General features: G+C 35.7%; 2 protein-coding genes across 10 annotated transcripts in view; one reads left to right on the top strand and one right to left on the bottom strand.

Annotated features, from left to right (window-relative positions):
* LOC127850217 (membrane-bound transcription factor site-2 protease-like) overlaps nucleotides 1-18483 on the top strand; it is a 257498-nt gene that overhangs the window by 12064 nt on the left and 226951 nt on the right. The window contains exon 9 of one of the 7 annotated variants that reach the window (XM_052383081.1): nucleotides 999-8181. The exons of the other annotated variants lie outside the window; for them this stretch is intronic. Within the exon in view, the coding sequence (XP_052239041.1) occupies nucleotides 999-1221 (223 nt within the window). The 3' untranslated portion in view covers nucleotides 1222-8181. Of the gene's footprint in view, nucleotides 1-998; nucleotides 8182-18483 lie in introns of those variants that run through there. 7 annotated transcript variants of the gene reach the window in all.
* LOC127850216 (actin remodeling regulator NHS-like) overlaps nucleotides 14043-18483 on the bottom strand; it is a 331736-nt gene continuing 327295 nt past the window's right edge. For all 3 annotated transcript variants that reach the window (XM_052383079.1, XM_052383078.1, XM_052383080.1), the window contains exon 5: nucleotides 14043-15217. In XM_052383079.1, the coding sequence (XP_052239039.1) occupies nucleotides 14047-15217 (1171 nt within the window). In that variant the 3' untranslated portion in view covers nucleotides 14043-14046. The remainder of the gene's footprint in view (nucleotides 15218-18483) is intronic.

Here is an 18483-nt window from a genome sequence, read left to right as displayed (position 1 = left end):
TGGAATCTAGGTAGGGATTTGGGTCAAGGTCACTGTTACTTAATTCTAGTAAATTGAGTTACTAGATTGAGTTTATGTGGATGAAATATTTATTATAGGTAGCCCACATGTATACCTTGCTTGGGGTTCTATCTGGGGAAAGTTGGATCAAGATGAAGGCCACTGTTTCTAAATATAGGAAAACTGTTTCTGCTTGAAAGTTTACGATTTTTATGCAGGTTTTGTTTTGAAATGTTGTACACTTGGAGACTTTCTTAATGAGACTCTTTTCAAACTTTAATATCACAGTTATTAGTTAATAGTATGCTTTAAAATATTACATGTGGTCATTTGACTAAATTCTGAGGAGGCCCATGATAAAATCATTAAACCGTGACAATTGAACACTTTAGCACGAGGGGTATGTTTGGTTTCTTTTTTATTCAGTTGGAAATGGTGAGAGGCGATATAGTTCTAAAATTATTTCAGTTGCCTTATTTTAGGTTGGTTCTAACACTAGGAAAAATTTTAATTAATTTTATAGAATGGATTGTATTGGGATACTGCACATTTAAAATTGTGCCATGAGTGTCAAAATTTGCACACACTGGGGTTACTTTGTTTCCTATATACATGTATGTTAAGCAAACTTTAATTATCTTATGCTTCTTCTAAAATTCCGAGGCTCAAATGTTTCATATTATTTATGAAATGCATGCTGAATCATTAAAATCATGCCACTGAGGTCAAATATTGCTTGCCTTGGGGATAATGTATTTGCTTGGATGTTAGTTGTAAAAGTTGAACACATGCAGACACCTGGATCATAACTGGCAGTGCGCCAGTGGGTGCCATGCTATAAATAGACTTAAGTATAAAATAACTTTGAATGGAGTCTTAGCAAAATGATGTGAAGACGCAGAGGACTAAAAAACACACATACTAACTTAATAGTCTTTCCTTTAAACCACATATCCCAGAGGTTTTGAAGTGCAGGTTATCCTTGACCTCCAACCCAGATACCTGATCTCCCTGTCGGGGGCGCTGGTGATTCTCAACGTGGTTCCCTGCTACGCGCTCGATGGTCAGTTCATATGTCAGGGCTTCATCGAGCTCACTCTGCGCTCCACGATTCCAGACAAGGAGGTTCGCGACGCCATATTCTCCCTTGTCGTTCTCTTCGGGACCGTTCTGTTGGCCCTGAATGTGACGCTGGCTATGTGGGTACTGTTTGAGGGCTGAGACGGGGCTTGGCAATGGAAAATGGTTTTATTTTGTGGCATTGAAATGCTGGAGTATGAGGATTGTGGTTTGTTGAAAGGTGGTTTTGAAGGACGAGGGGATGTTTTGTGGTATGAGTTAAATGGAAAGTGAGGATATTTAAGTATGAAGATATTGGACTTAAACGAATGTTTTATGGTATAAAGTTACTTGAGTTGAGGTTGTTGTAGTGATATGAAAGTATTTAAATTCAATGACATTAAGTTTGACTGTTTAAATTCAATAAGCTTTTGTATGAAGGTATTTTAATTCTATAGGTTTTCGTATGAAAGTATATGAATTGAATACGGGTTGTAAGAAAGTAAATAAACTCAAATATGATTTATTTTGAAGGTATTGGAATTAGATGATTTTTTAATTAAATGAAAGCATTAGAATTGCAGGAATGAAGTTGGTGATTTCGTGGGATCTTGTTGTTAATGCTGTGAGACGATTGATAGCAATTCCTTGGTTATTTAGTCAGATAAAATGGCTGGATTTCCTTGGTTGATTGTCTTATTAATCAATTAAAATTCACATGCAAAATTTTGGGCTCGTGATTGTAATGCATGTTTTGTGATTTTGTTTCTGACACATGCAGACGAAGACTATGTATGGGCAGGTGTCAGAACGTGTCAGGAGCAGAGTTATTCAAATTACAACTTATTTATCTAGGACCTTCTATTGTAATATTACATGTGACACTTACTCTTACAATACCATTCCGTATAGGGAGATTGAGGTAGGTAAAAGAAATAATGAAATCTGGCAACAACAAAATATCACTGTTTTACACATGTACAAACATTTGGACTAGAAGATCTTTTGGAAGGAATATTGGAGGAAGAGAGGAGAGCTCTTGTGAAATGACAACCAGTTGCTGCTGACCAGGGATAAGAAGCAGGAAACGAGTATGATGAAAAGGTGAAGGAGGGAAAAAAATGAGCCTTGTTCTGGGAAACCTGGGCTTAATGCATGTGCGTAAATCGTTGTCCCAGATTAGCCTTTGCAGTCTGCTCAGGCAAATCAGGGAGGACACTTCGCCTAGACTGGATTTTCACTTAGGAGATACTTCCTTTTACTGAAAAATACTATAAAAGCAGAAAGTGTCAAAACTGATCACCCCAGGCTAATCGGGGACCTCACTTTTGCACATGCTTTAAGCCCAGTTTTCCCAGAATGAGGCTAAAATAAAAAGAACCTAATGACAGGTGTGTGTTTTATGTTGCCTGCACTGCAAAAACATGGCAGTGCCCACTGTTGTAGTGTCATAAAAAAAAAATGCCTCGAGTGGCCACATTTTACAGGGCTCTTGCTGGAAATATTTGGCTTTTTGCCACTCGTTTCATTATTTTGTATTTAAAAATATCACAAATTGTAATGACCATTTTGCAATGAGGTCAATATTGTGGCCACGTTCTGGAAAGACGGGGCTTAATTCATGTGCTTAAAGTGTCATTCCAGATTAGCTTGTGCAGTCCACACAGGCTTATAAGTGAAGACACTTTCCCCTTTTATGAAAAAAAAAATGTTGATAGGAAGTCTCTTTAAAAGAAGGAGGGAAGTGTCCTCCCTGATTAGTCTGGGCGCACTGCAAACTGGATTTAATGCATCTGCGTAACATGTCCTTTGAGATTCGCCTGTGCACTCGCACAGGCTAATAAGTGACAAAACAGTCCGCTTTTATAGAATTTGTTGTTTATAGGAAGTCTTTTTAAGTTTTTATAAAAGAAATTCCAGTTAAGGCAGACATTATTATCCCTGATTAGCCTGTGCATACTGCAATTTGGGCTTAAATTAATGCCAGGGGTGTGATTGAGGCAAAGTCAGAGGGGAGGAAAATTCTGTTGACTGATTTTGACTACGCGAATGGCGCGCATAAAGAAATGACAAACATAAAAACAGACATTAAAATAAACAACTTTTTGAACTTCATAACAATATTTCTTTATAAAAACCTGTTAAACTTCACATTTAACATACTGAGGATGCAAAGTAAACTGTTAAGTAAGTATTTTGTGTGATCAATAGCAGCAGTTTTTCAATGTATTGAATTACAGTTAATAGACTAAATATAAACAAACACACTTGAGTGTTCTTCTGGTGTTAATGATGTATTAACTGAGTTAACTTAATATATTTAATTTGTTTACCTTTCAATATCTTGCATTTCACATCTTCACTCAGTTCAAAGCTATTTCAGTTAACTGAACAGCGTGACAAACATAATAAAGCAGAATATGCATATGAATCTGATTATACATGTACACAGACCCACAGACATATAAAAATCAAATCATGTTTGTCTATTTCCATGTTTGAATGATACTCTTCTAAATTGTTTTACTTCTCGAGTAGACTAAACTCCAATTTGCAAACACTGGTTTCCGTGACACAAATTCAGTGGGCACATTTCTTAACAAAATATGTGTTGCTTGTATCTAAAACGTGGTCTTTTTTTGACAAACACATTTCATTATTCCTATCAGACTAGGTGATGTCAGTCGTTTATTCGATTGCTATTTGTTATTTCAATAATCTTAATTTTCTCTTCACAACGGCGCCATTTGTAAACAAATCACAGAGCGCATTTTAAGAACACGATTTTAATTGGAAGATTGGGAAACGACAGCCAATTATATGGCTCGTTTTAAAAATGCTTAGGCAGAATCTACCAGTATAAAATGCGGAGAGATTTCGCGGGCCGTGGATATTTCGGGCTGCTTATGAAATACGTCAGCGGAATCGGTGGTAGCCCCTCTCCCCCACATTTTTTAAAACGAATTTACGCAAATCTCAGAAGTGACATTCGGGACAACCCAATCCGCGGATCCGCGGAAAAATCACACCCCTGAATGCATGTGCTTAACATGTTATCCAAGATAAGCCTGTGCATAGGTTAATAAGGGAAGCAACTTTTAAAAGAATTGCTTGTACATGTACTAAGGAAGTCTCTTTTAAACTATAATAAGTTTAGGCGGAGAGTGTTCTCCCTGATTGGACGTGGTGTTTTGCAGAAGTTAATGTGGGACAACACTTTATGCACATGCATGAAGCCCGGTTTTCCATTGATCCCATACTTGTTTACTTACTTTAAATATAGTAACTCGCACAGTGGTGACATCGAGGTTCAAAAAAAATTTATTTTTGGTAGTATTAAAAACAGTTGTGGCCAATTTCTCTTGTGCATTTATAGTATGTCGCCGCTATTGCAAACAATAACTAATTTTGCGTTTATATAAAAAATCACTGCGATCAGGATGAGGGGGGTTCTCGTGAAAGTCCACTGATTAGAGAAAAGCTCATATAAGTTAAACTGTTTACTATGAATTTAATCATATGAACAAAATCATATAAATTATAGTAACATACTTAAATAGATGTAATTAAAATAAAATTGAGAAAAGATGATCAAAGACACTTAGCCACTTAATGACTCGTTAAAAAAAAATCAATTTTCAATTTCGCTTTAGGAATAGGTCCATTTAATGAACAAGTAGATAATGCAAGGAAAATGCCTGATCAGTGATGCTAAGACACATGACTTGCTTAAGAAAAATGAAAAAATGACTGTTTGGAGAAAAACTATTACCGTATTGTGTATTTTTGGTATCTCATAAAAATACTTTGTTGGCCGAAGATTTTGTTAGTATGTTGTGATTTTGTTACCTATTTCTGTAAACTGTATGTACTATAGACATGTGTATGGTTGTTGAGGACCAGGGATGAATATATATATAATTTTTTTGTGAAATGGCATGGCATCCTTTATTTCCTTGGTTCTTTTATGATGCCCTGCATCAATAAATAAGCCACCCTCTGGAAAAACGGGGCTTAATGCATGTGTGTAAAGTATGGGATCAGATTAACCAGTGCAGGCTTAATGCATGTGTGTAAAGTATGGGACCAGATTAACCAGTGCAGGCTTAATGCATGTGTGTAAAGTATATGATCAGATTTACCAGTGCAGGCTTAATGCATGTGTGTAAAGTATGGGACCAGATTAACCAGTGCAGGCTTAATGCATGTGTGTAAAGTATGGGATCAGATTAACCAGTGCAGGCTTAATGCATGTGTGTAAAGTATGGGATCAGATTAACCAGTGCAGGCTTAATGCATGTGTGTAAAGTATGGGATCAGATTAACCAGTGCAGGCTTAATGCATGTGTGTAAAGTATCTGATCAGATTAACCAGTGCAGGCTTAATGCATGTGTGTAAAGTATGGGATCAGATTAACCAGTGCAGGCTTAATGCATGTGTGTAAAGTATGGGATCAGATTAACCAGTGCAGGCTTAATGCATGTGTGTAAAGTATGGGATCAGATTAACCAGTGCAGGCTTAATGTATGTGTGTAAAGTATGGGATCAGATTAACCAGTGCAGGCTTAATGCATGTGTGTAAAGTATGGGATCAGATTAACCAGTGCAGGCTTAATGCATGTGTGTAAAGTATGGGATCAGATTAACCAGTGCAGGCTAAGAAAAAAAGACACTTTCTGCTTTGATGGAATTTTTGTTCAAAGGAAGTTTCTTAGAGAAAATCCAGTTGAGGCAAAAAGTGTTGTCCCTGATAGTTTTGTGCTGACTGATAATATGGAACGACACTCTGGGCCCAGAGTGCAGGTCAAATGTTGTTTGGCGCTCGGTTTTAATGGGGCAAATAAGCATGTTCTGACTTTCTCGATAGATAAAACTTGGGATTTACTTGCTTAACTGATCTCTGATTGTCTGTATTGTAAACAAATACATTTTTATGCTCCCCCAATTTTTTTTTAGGGGGAGCATATAGTCGCCGCTTTGTCTGTCCATTTTCCATTAACTGTACATATAGTGCAATTCTTGTCCGGGCTATTTCTCAGCAACTAATGACTGGAATTCAATGAAACCTTTATGGGAAGCTTCACTACCAAGAGGAGATGTGCATATTATCAGCCGTTTCTTGTCGGATGATTTTTCACAGAGTTATTGCCCTTTGAAATTTTTAAGTTGCTAAACCTTCCATCGTATTATTTTGTCCAAAGTTATGCCCCTCAAGACGTTTCCTTTTATCTGAATATATAGTGCAATATTGTGACAAAAAAAAACTTTGGGGAGCATCACCCGTCTCCAACGGTTTCTTGTTTTGTATTGTCTGTATTGTGAACAAATACAGGTAGGATGCTAATATGGGCTATGCATTTAAATTGTTGTTTGAAACATTTTTGTATGAAATACAGCAGCATTGGAATATTGAATCAATTATTGTGTGATGTTTTTTATTGATAGTTATGGATTCCAGTTTCAGTGGAGTGTATCCCATTTGACAACTGATATCAATTCTTTTGTTCTGATTGGACATTGTAACAAACCCATGCCATATGTTCGCAATTGTGCGATATTGAAACAGTAGATTGTGGTATAAAGGTACTATTATCATGTTAAGAGGTAAACATCGCCATGAAATAAAATTTGATGTATTTGTGCTTCGGCAGGAAGTTTCCTTTGTTTTACTTCTACTGTATATTGAGGAGAACTACTGTAAAAAAATGTATCACAAGCTATACCCCGTTTCCCATGTAATACAACGAACCATTACATATATTTTTTTATTACACATGTGTAATACAACATTTTTAAGCGCTTGCATTGGCTTAGTTTTCGTTTATTGACCAATTTCATTTTATTTTGCTGAAATGACGTTGCAAAGTCAAATGACCTCACGAAATGTAAACAACATTCGGAATTTATCATTATGTGTGCGTAAATATATATTTAATTTGCTCATTTAAAAGCATGTGATAAAAAAGATCTGACACTCGTCATATCATACCATATTTTATTAAACTTGTCCAGGAAATTCGTAAGTAAGCTCGCCAAAGGCTCGCTTACTAACAAAATTCCTGAACTCGTTTAATAAAATATGGTATGATATGACGACTCGTGCCAGATCCTATATGTATGTTCATGAAATTTCTTCTGTTGTTGTTTTTTTCTCTCAAAAAAACAACTTTTGTTAGGAAAAAAACATCAGAAATTGTGCAGGTCATCTGATGTGTTTGTGTTAAATTTGTGGATAAGTCAACACACGAAATCAATGAAAATTAGTGCCCAACGAATAGTTATGATTTTACAGTATTACTGCTTGAAAATCCATGGTTACAACTCTTACGACACAAAATGTATTATAAGGATATTTTAGCGAACAAAACATTATTAGTTACACTGTTAGTAAATGATGCTAAGCTCTCGTATGGTATGAAATTACTGAGGGTGTATATTCCATACACCATCAGTTACTAACTGTGTAACAATTATATCTCAACCAATTACTTGATTACTCCGGGTGTATGGAAATTACTCGGTGTGTATGGAAAATACACCATGGACACGTGATGGCTCTAAGCCTATTGGATTAGGTCATTTTTGTAGGAGGTGAGATATTAGTAGATATCCTTATTCTGTGAATGTATGTGGATGTAATGCATATTATACCTCAAAATTAGCCAGAGAAATATCATCTGATCCGTAGCAGTAGCAACATTATAGACTGAAACTATTTTTTATATTAAACCCATATAAATGGATAACAGCAACCATTCAATTAATTTATTTCAAGTTGATATTTAAGATGTTGTATTTTACAAGTTGTCATGTATCAATGTTAGTTAAATGTTAATAAATGGAATGGACTATGGTTTTGTTGACTGTGCAATACAGCATTATTTAATAATTGTTTGTGTTTGGTATTTATTCAATTGTTGATGTATACCTTGTGTCTCTGTACATGCATGAGGATGTGGCTCGCTAAGCGGCTAATATGTACTCATGTCTAAATCTGACAAACTATTTTAATGTTACATGCATTAGCGACTAATATGTATACATGTCTTAATCTGACAAACTATTTTAATGTTACATGCATTCATGTCATATAAAAATCTCTAAATAAATTTTAAGCAATCTATTTGTCTTACTTTTTTACATGACTGTAACGTTATTACAGATAAGTGAAGTTTATTACTTGCCATTAAAACGCCAGCTGCTCACAAAGGCAGTGGTTCACACAATCCAGACTTAATAAACTTGCCTTTATTTCCCTATTGGCTTATCCTTGATATAAACTTTAAGGTCTTAAAAACTAGCCCCTGTTTCCTGCTTCAATACTTTTTAGTCTGTCAATACTGTCTTTTTTTTAGAGAAAATGTGGGACTTTAGTCACTACCTCCCCTGAATACTAGGTAGTCAGTTACCTCCCCTGAAGACTCACTAGTCAGTTGCCTCACCTGAATATTCACTAGTCAATTGCCCCCCCCCCCCTGAAAACTGGACAGTTGACTCCCTGAATACCCTGTAAACAGTCACCTCCCCTGAATATTCTTTGACAGTTACCCCCCCCCCCTCAAATACTCTAGACAATTATCTCTTCTGAATACTCTAGACAGTTACCTCCCCTAAACACACTAGAAAGTAACCTCCCTTGAATACTCTTAAACTGTTTTCTCGCCTGAATACATGTACTCTAGAAAATTACCTCCCCAGAATACTCTAGAAAGTTACCTCCCCTGAAAACTAACTAGACAGTTACCTCTCCTTAATACTCTTAAGACAGTTACTCTCCCTGAAAACTCTAGACCGTTACCTCTCCTGAATACTCTATACAGTTACCTCCCCTGAATACTACCTAGACAGTTACTTCCCCTGAATAACTTCTAGACAGTTAAATCTCCTGAATACTCTCTAGACAGTTACCTCCCCTGAAATGTGTTTGTGGTGCTGAGAATTATTGTAAACTTCTCAAAATCTCTTTAATGTTATTTTGAGTGTTCATCTTAAGACATGGATGTAGGCAACCAGTGTCTGCTTAAAATAAACTTTAAAGTTGACCTTGCAGCCCATTTTCTTTTTCACAGTTGTTTTTTCCCTTAGGTTATGCTATGCATTTTAAATGCTTTACATCCTTAATGTAGTAGCTGTATATGAAAATCACAGGTGACAGTGTGTAAGAAGTGTATTTTGTGCAGCAATTAACCACAATATAATGGTTTAATTTTGCTGCAGGGCTTGGAAAACTTGTGATGTGCAATAATTAATTGTTGTTGCAATGGACATAAAATAGAAGCATTTCATGGCAACATGTATATGTATGCATATCTGGGTTACAATTGAGATACAATCTGGGAAAACAGGGTTTAAGGTATATGTGTACAGGATCGTCCTAGATTAGCGAGGGATTCTGCACAAGCTATATAGGGACAACACTTTCCTTTTATATGTAATTTTTTATTGGAAAGAAGTCTCTTCTCAGCAAAAATCCAGTCAGGTGCAAAGTGTTGCCCCTGTAGGGACAGCACAGACTAATCAGGGACAAAACTTAAGTACATGTATTAACCCATTTATGCCTAGCGTCTAGAAAAAATGCCTTGGCAAACAGCGTAGACCCAGATGAGACGCCACATGATGCGGCGTATATCTGGGTCTGCGCTGTTTGCTTTTAGAAAGGAATTTCTGTGAGAAATATTCTAAATATAGAAATAAGTATACTTAGACATCCCTTATTTTGGAAATAAATTGATCCAATTTAGAATGATGGGAGAGTCCACTAGGCATAAATAGGTTAAGCAGTGTGTTTTTTCCCAGAGCATCATCACGGCTCATATGTTCTTCCACAATGGTAGAAACTAGATACTAATATAGTCACAGAAGACATTCCATTAACAATAAGATGAATGTTTTCATAATGTGTGTGTCCATTCATATGTCTGGGATACAATTGTAGTGTGAAAATGATGTCCATTTTGTGACCAGGAAGTCTTAGATTCATTCCTCAATCAGGCAGCATGAACAAGATTTTTCTATGGACATCAAGTATTTGTTCTTTCAAGGAAATAAACTAGAGTATAGCTTCTATAAACAAAATGCTTTTGATGCACTTGATCTTGAAAGCCTCCATTATCCAAACTATTTTGGTGCACTTAATATTGAAAATTGCTTTCAAATTAAACTAGGCCATCAAATATGTAATATTAAATCTCACATGCCTGGACTGTAAACAATGTTGGGAGCCTCGTAAAGGAAAAGGTTACTCAAAACCGAAACAAGCTTTATCTTCAAAATAAATTTATTGTATAGAATTATCAAAACAAAAAATCCCTGATGCAAATGGAAATGAATATATTCGTGAGATGATATTTATGGTATAATTATATCAGAAACATGATACTATTTCAAAAAAAGAAAATTATTTGTTAAACATGCAATGGACAATAAAATGGTAAAAAAATGAGATAAATTTTCATTAAAACACTAAATTATAAAATACTAAAACCGTCCCTCTTTTAAATCATATCATAAATGTAATGTTTTGGTTGTCAATACTTGTACATCTTTGGAAAACTGTCATTAAGTAGTTTCATTGATTTACAAAAATAAACTACATTACATTTTGCATACAGAGCTTGAATTTCTAGTTGTACATTATCATACATGTTCAACTTTAAAAACGGAATTGGTTCCATGAAAAAGAAACAACCTTTGGTTATTCATGTCCAATTTTACAGAATGTCATATCTGTTTCACCTTTGGTTATTCATGTCCAATTTTAAAGAATGTGGTATTTGTTTGTTGTATTATTGTCTCAAAAAGCTTACTGTTATACCATTTTAAAATAAGATACCCACTGGTTATTTAATTCTGTAGCTCTACTAACAATGGTTATCATTTAATATTAATTGGTAAATAATATGTGTAATTTGAAATTTCATTAACCTGTGTTATGTCTGATAAAAAGTTAAGAAATAAGAATAAAAACAATTTGAAAAAAATTATAGAGCATGTAAAATCTACCTGTACACAAACTAAATGTTAAAGAAAACTAAAGCACTTTTATTGGCGAGTCACTCATAAATTATCTTTCTACTTTGTACATGTATTCAATTTAATGTACCAAAGGAAAAATTGCATATAGTGTTCTTTAAAGCTATCTGAATAGTTTATTTGGTTAAAAATCATTTCGCATTTGGGTTAAAACAGAAAATTTCATACAATAATCTTGCATATTAAAACCTGCAGAAATACTATTCTAATGCTTGTCAACATAAAAATATACAACACCAATAACATAAAAACAAAAAACTAGTAGCACACACATTTAAAACAAATTATGTACAAATCAATCTTAAATACAATAATTTAGAGACAGCTCAAGTCTGGTGATTAAAATACTTGTATTGCCGATGCATTTGCCATGGAAATAATGTGGAATGATCGTATGGTTTAAATATAATTTATTTACAAATTTGCTTTGTTTTCAACAACAAAATCATATGTACCGGTATACTAAACAGGTTATTCACCAATGAACACATGTCAGTTTGTTCTTTACTATTAAATGATTAATATTTTCTTAATCTACCGTTCTTATTACAAACAATTATCAACCAACACATCTTAAAGTAATTCACTGACATAAAAGAAAGTTAATTTTGAAAATCACTCAACAATCACATGTACAAACCATGCAACAAAACTAATTATTGATTTTATTTGTCACTTTTGAGACAAAATAAGCGTAAAAAGATATAACAAATAAAAATCAAACAGAAATTCAAACTTGCGAAAACCTCCAGTTGTCTTCAACTTCCATATTTTTACCGGCTTTACTTGTTCCAAAAACAGTAGGCTTAACATTGTTCGCATTTGCATCTTTCATGGTTCCATTAAAAAGACCTATTTTTGATTTAGAGGTACTAGACAAGTTCTTTGAATAGTCCAAGGAAGACAAATCCATGTCCCCAGGATTCGTGAAGTCTTCCCCATCTTCAAAAATGGCATCAAACTGAATGTAAGTTGAGGAGCGGTTTGGGTTATTCTTGGCAGATTTCCTCGAATCTACACTAGTGTCAACTGTTTGCACTATCTCTATAGGATCAACGTCCTGGGTGGTCACTTTTCGAATGCGTCCACTCTGAGGTCTAGTTTCTGGCGTGACTGCAGGCTGTCTAGTCGGTTCCTGCTTACGCCTCGTTACTACAGCACTTGGTGACTTTGAGTCTTGTGTTCTCATTTGTGGCATTGATTTAGACGTTTTCATTGCCGGCTTTCCTTTTATATTCTTAACCTGGTCCACATCAGTTATTCCACGTCGACGTACGTCCCTACCCGACATCAGACCACTGTCCTCCATTCCAAGAGCCTCTAGTTTAGAATTAACGTGTGAGGGAATATCCTCGTGCAGTGCAACTCTTAAGGCACTATTCCTATTGCCTACATCCGACACGATACCGTTAGTGTTTCTCACAGCCATTCTATAAGAATCTGCGCGGTTCAGCACATCATCGTCATAGCTGCATGTGTTATTTGCAGCCATACTTGGATTCATATCCATGGCAACACGATAAGGTCCACTTTGCGTTGTTGGCGGCAAAACTGGAAAGCTTTTACTGCTATGCATGGCATTTCTATATGACACAGTTCTTTGGTTGCCATTGCCCATTGCCACACGGTAGGAATCTGACCGTGATGAAAACTGATCGCCCTGGCTATATGCAGACGGGGATTGTTGTGGGACGTTAGGTCTAGATGAATTATTTGCACCTTTCTGGCCTGAACTGTAACTAGAATTTGACACTAGAACAGAATTGAAACCCAACGGGAATGATTTTGAGGAAGACATGGATGGAGAATGAGTTTGATTTGCAGGAGCACCTTGTTTAGTGTCATTCAATGGCACATGTCGTACATGATATGCCACATCAGTCGGAAGGGAGCGTCTACTTGCTGCATTCAAGTCTCTATAGGACGGCTCTTTCCTTGTATCAGCCCGACTACCACGGCGACCTATCTGTCTTGACGGGTTTCCAGCTGACGAAACCTCGGACGACGCAGAATGCTGAGAAACTGGGGTCCTTGTTTGCATCCCGGGCATCATGTTACCTGATCCAGGGGTTCTGCTGCCATCCATAGTTGAATTCATGCTTATCTGAGTGACCTGAGTTAGGTCTCCATCCGAGGAGTCCACTGACCTACGGCCTGGAGTATATTTCAGAGAGGAAGATGCCCCAATGTTTTGCTTGTTGTCACTGCTGTATGAACTACTTGCAATGGTTTTAGCGTCACCTACGCACTTATTGTTTCCAAAATCAGCCATATATCCGTTTGACCTGGAGGAATGCAAGTTTGTGTTAATCTGGTATGTATCATTTTCCAGCTCATTCGTTGGTGTCTTACGCAAATCCAATAGCGAGTCCAAGGAGCCTGATGGTGTGCTTGTAATTGAGAAATCCATATTGGATAAGTTTGGAGATACACTAGGGCTAGACATGGTCATGTAATTGTTCGTGTCATTAAAATTGAGGCACTCGGAGGAAGTCAAGGAATCCACACTGTCAGCGGACTTGAGCGACTGCATGTCCATGTACAGGGAAGTCTCAGAGCTCTTTGACGATGTTGAGTTTTGTCTACATGGTTCCCTTGGGGCCATTACTGGGCTAACAGCATACAAGTTGGGCGCTGCACTCGTGGTTGCAGTTGAAGAGCCGTTGGTCAAAACCTGTGGAGTAGACTGGGCCCTTGGTTTAGACGCTGTTGCATAAATCACAGGGCGTTGTGGTTGGCCAGACTTTGTATTTGAAGAGTCTGCAATTACGTTACTGTTGAAAGTTTTACGATCTCCAGATCTAGACCTTGACCTTGGAGTTACAGTTATTACTGGTTGATATTTCAAAGGTAAATCACTCTGTCTATTTGATTTATTTTTTGTACGCTCATTTATTGGAACAGCTAAGCTATAACTTTGCTCTGATAAATTGAATGAACTGAGTCTTCCACTTTCACTGGCTGATGAATTTGTTGGTGATGGTAGAGGTATTTGAAACCGCGTCCTGGTAACCTTCTTTAAACAAATTAATAACTGGGTCAAAGTTCAAGGTTTTACAAGGTCGTGAACTTTCCACTGATTTCTCACTTGACTTGAGTATACCAGTATGGCTTTTATGAGATCGGGGCCAAGACTGGTAACTGCTTTCTACTTTTGATTTTTCTTTTCTCCCAGTCTGAGGGCTATCACATCCCTGTTTGGAGCACTCTAACACTGAGCTAGAATGCTTCAGAGACGGACTAGAATGGGTCCTATCGTCCAAATAGCTTCCACTTTGCAACGAAACATGCGAAAAATTTGAAGCACAAGTTATGTTTGATAGTCCTAAATCGCTCCTTGTATGCTGCAAGACTGAACTTTCAAGCCCCTGTGAATTTAATCCAGCTGATTTTGTTTCAGGGGAACTTTCGTCATCACTTGTGGACAGAGCAACCAATGATGGGAAACCAGTGTGTGTCAAGTTAGTTTTATCGTGAACACGTGTAAACACTGCTTCTTCTGATTCTGTTGATGATTCTACAGATGGAAATGAGTTAAGCTCAGGTTTATTAGTCTGATTATCAAAGCCCTGACTGTTACTGTCAAACAAATTCCTGTCTGGAGGCAGGGGTGGGGTCACTTTACTGAGAACTTTCTTGCGATTACCACCTCTTCGTAAGCCAGCAAACTTATCACTTAGCGCTGACCTGTGTATCACACTATCTTCACTTCCAATGCTCAAAGTGTCTTTGCAAGGCGTTAGACAGGCATCGTCTTCATCCTCATCAATTAACGTGTTTGTACTACGCTTCAGTCCACTGTCGTTATGAAATGAGGTATAAAATCCTTCCTGATCTACTGAATAAACTGAAGACTCGTCATCGATCTTTTTCTTTGGACTCGCCTCAGCGAGCATAAGATCAAGAGCGAGGATGTTTTGCCGAGTCAACCGTGAAAGAGAGGACGACTTATCGGCACTCTCAGCCTCTTTCTGCGCTGCGCGTACCGCGAGACTTTTTATCCAAGCCTCGGTGTCGAGCTGGGTGAAGTCTGTCTTGGGGTTGCCGATTGAAACGGAGTCCCCAGTGATCGTGCTCTGTGTGTCGCCTGCGTACCCTGCTGTGCTTGTACCGTCTGTCACGCAGCTGCAATAAAAATATTATTAAATTATTCAAAATATTGGGGGATCATACTTCAAAAATGTTTGTGGAATGTTACTTTGTTAGCTGCTATAAAGGTGAAACACGTGAAATTTAGCCTAAATACAATTTTTTAAATAACAAAGTTATATTAATTACAATGTTTTTTTGTTCATATCACCAGCAGAATTAATAATGATTTGTACAGGGGAATTAACATGACTCCCTTAATAAATAGATATATCACTAACTTGCAGTGTGAACGTATGTTAAAATCAATGCCAATAAATGCATAAAAATATTCCAACTATAAACAGCACTATCCAAGTCTTTTTTTTTCAATTGAATTAATTATATATACAAACAGGAAACCGCACTAAATACTGAATGTTGGTTCACAATAAACTAATTTTCTTTATAAAAAAGGAAGTGTTATTGCATAATCCCCTTTCAGAAAATAATAGAATGTTTTTTATACAAGTTGACATTCAGCAACAAGAGAGTATAATATGCAGAGCTGATGATTTTTCCCACACTTTCCAACTGTAATAAATGTTGTTCTTGTTTAAGTGTTGTTGTTTTTTGCCAGTGTCAGAATATTTTAAATATCAAACCCCTTTACAACTGTTATGGCATTTTATTTTGTTGAACAATAATTCCTTTTTTGTTTTGAGAGCAAACAGAAGCCTCAATCTTTCACAAATGTCACTGTCAATAAAAGTCTATAATGTAAACAAAGTACACAAAATCCACAAAATGCACTTGAATATTTAAATAGAAAATAAATCTGGTGTAATTGTGAATGCACTAAAGTTTCAACATACCTGATCACACTAATTCCCAACAGTTTATGAAAGCTTTTAATTTATGATGTCACTTTGGGAACAAAATGTATAACAAAATTAATGCTTTGTTAAAACAATATCCTCCAAGCCACATAATGCAAGTGGACAGTGTGTGACATTATCAGAAACTGTCATCAGTTTTATCATGTCATCAGAAATCCTAAGGAAACTTGTATGCAGCGAAGTGTGCACTGTATTGATACTGATCAGTGCTTTGATTGATTATTGATTGCTTTTGATCAGATTAGATTATTAATTGATAAGTAATTGGATACAACAACTATGCTATCAGAAGTAGTGTTTTTGGCGAGTATCTATTGTCAAGAAAACTGATTTACATCTATAATCTATTGGAATGTTAATAATCTATTTAAAGTTATGAAAAAAAAGATCTATTATAAGAAGCTCATTCATTGAAGTCAAGTATTCTCTTTCAATTCATCCGAAAAATAATTATGATCCATTCAATAAGTAATGCATTTAATTTTTCTATTGCAATTAATGTGTCTGCTCAATTTATTTGACAATTAAATCTGTGAAAGTCTGTTGAAAGAAACATTTGTTCCTCAAAATTAAATGAGCCTCGCTCTGTTAAAAGGGGGTTTAATGCATGTGCGTAAAGTGCTGTCCCAGATTAGCCTGTGCAGTCCACACAGGCTAATCGCTAATCAGGGACGACACTTTCCGCCTAAACTGGATTTTTGCTAAGAAGACACTTTCTTTAAATGAAAAATATCATAAAAACAGAAAGCATCGTCCCTGATTAACCTGTGCACAGGCTTATCTAGATGACACTATTAGCACATGCATTAAAACCCCTTTTCAATGAGCACGGCTCAAATTAATATTTATACATTGATTTTTTTCAAATTTATGTCAAATATTAACTTGTTTAATTTAATACATATTTTTTTTTTATTTAACTTGGAAAAATAACTCTTTTTTTAAAGTTTCACCAGCTTACTACTTTCCTCTGTAATTTTCACAAAGTTAAATAATATTAGTTGTATATATAAACAGACATACATGTAAGTGTTACTCTGCTGGAATAGTTTTAGACTTCTGAGATGCTGTCAGAACAACTGCAGCATAATGTTAATAATGTTTCAGTCGACAAGTTTTATTGTGATTAAAAAAGGTATCTATGGGTTAGTGGATAAGTACCAGCGCACTAGTGACCTTCCAAGGTTTGATCTCTTTTGGAGCGTTCTAAAGATCTCCCCCAAGACACCAAATACTGGTTCTACCCAGGAAATGGACTCAAGAGCTTCTCTGTAAGCCTAATTAGAATTTCTTTGAAATGTCATGAAAATAAAAACCATTGTTAAACTTATTATTAACTTCTAAAATCATGCTAACTGGCTAGGAATTGAAAGAATCTTTTATCTAAACTGAAAGCCTGTTTAGTTTTCTGTCTGAATTAAACAACGACTAAATACCTACAAACCCCTTAAAACTGTTTCAGTATCAAATTGTTTGCAAATTGAATTGTGCATTCTAACCATGGTGTGGCTACATTCCACTAATGTAACAGATGTAAAATGCCAGTCCCAACAAAAAAACAATTGTCCATATAAAAGTAGCAATTGTTGCCTCCCGGGACCTTGCTGCATGCAAGATGAGCAGTTAGTTGCAAGATGAACAATTAACAATTGGAAACGTAATCCTGTTTCAAACTGATTTAAAACATCTGCTCTATTTAAATGTGTTTCCAATTGTTTAAAAAAAAATCACAGTCGTAAACTTCACATTTTTAGGTCAGTGTTAACGCATAAGCAGTGATTTCAGAAAAAAGGATTTATGCAAAAAAAAATATGGTTACCCTGTAGTATAACTGAACCATTATAAAGTATTTCAATGTTACCTATAATACAGTTCCAGCTACTTGCCATTATTTTGGAAAAACAGCAAATCCATTAACCAAAGTTTCAATTTGAGATTCATTCCCACAATTTTTTATACATATTTCATTAAAAATATTCAGTACCAAAGTATACAAATATACTAAATGTATATGCTCGTATAAATTATAATAGCAGCTTGAATAAGTTTAAAGCAGTATTGAAATATTTGTCATGTGTTTTGTAAATGTACAGTTCATTTACATCTGAGTGCAAATAAATTTATAAATGTGTTACACAGACTGTGGTTTCATTTTCTTGCTTCTAGCAAGTTGATCATTAATTTACGATTAACAAAATACAATGAATTTGCATCACATTTCTTTTGATCTAGCAGCTTGAATTAGCTAAAAACAGCTTTTACCATTTATCTAGTGGTTTGTTAATGAAGAGTACATTTAGATCTGACTGTGCATACATTTATACATGTGGTACACTGAGACTGTGTTTCCATTTTGCTTCTATCAAGTTAATTATTAATTTACCCTTTTAATTAAATAATCAAGGCATTATTAATTAACTCTAT

Source organism: Dreissena polymorpha, chromosome 11 (assembly GCF_020536995.1).
Source record: "Dreissena polymorpha isolate Duluth1 chromosome 11, UMN_Dpol_1.0, whole genome shotgun sequence".
NCBI classification, from domain to species: Eukaryota; Metazoa; Mollusca; class Bivalvia; order Myida; family Dreissenidae; genus Dreissena; species Dreissena polymorpha.
The sequence above is the reverse complement of the archived record's forward strand: the minus strand, read 5'-3'. Positions and strand labels throughout refer to the sequence as shown.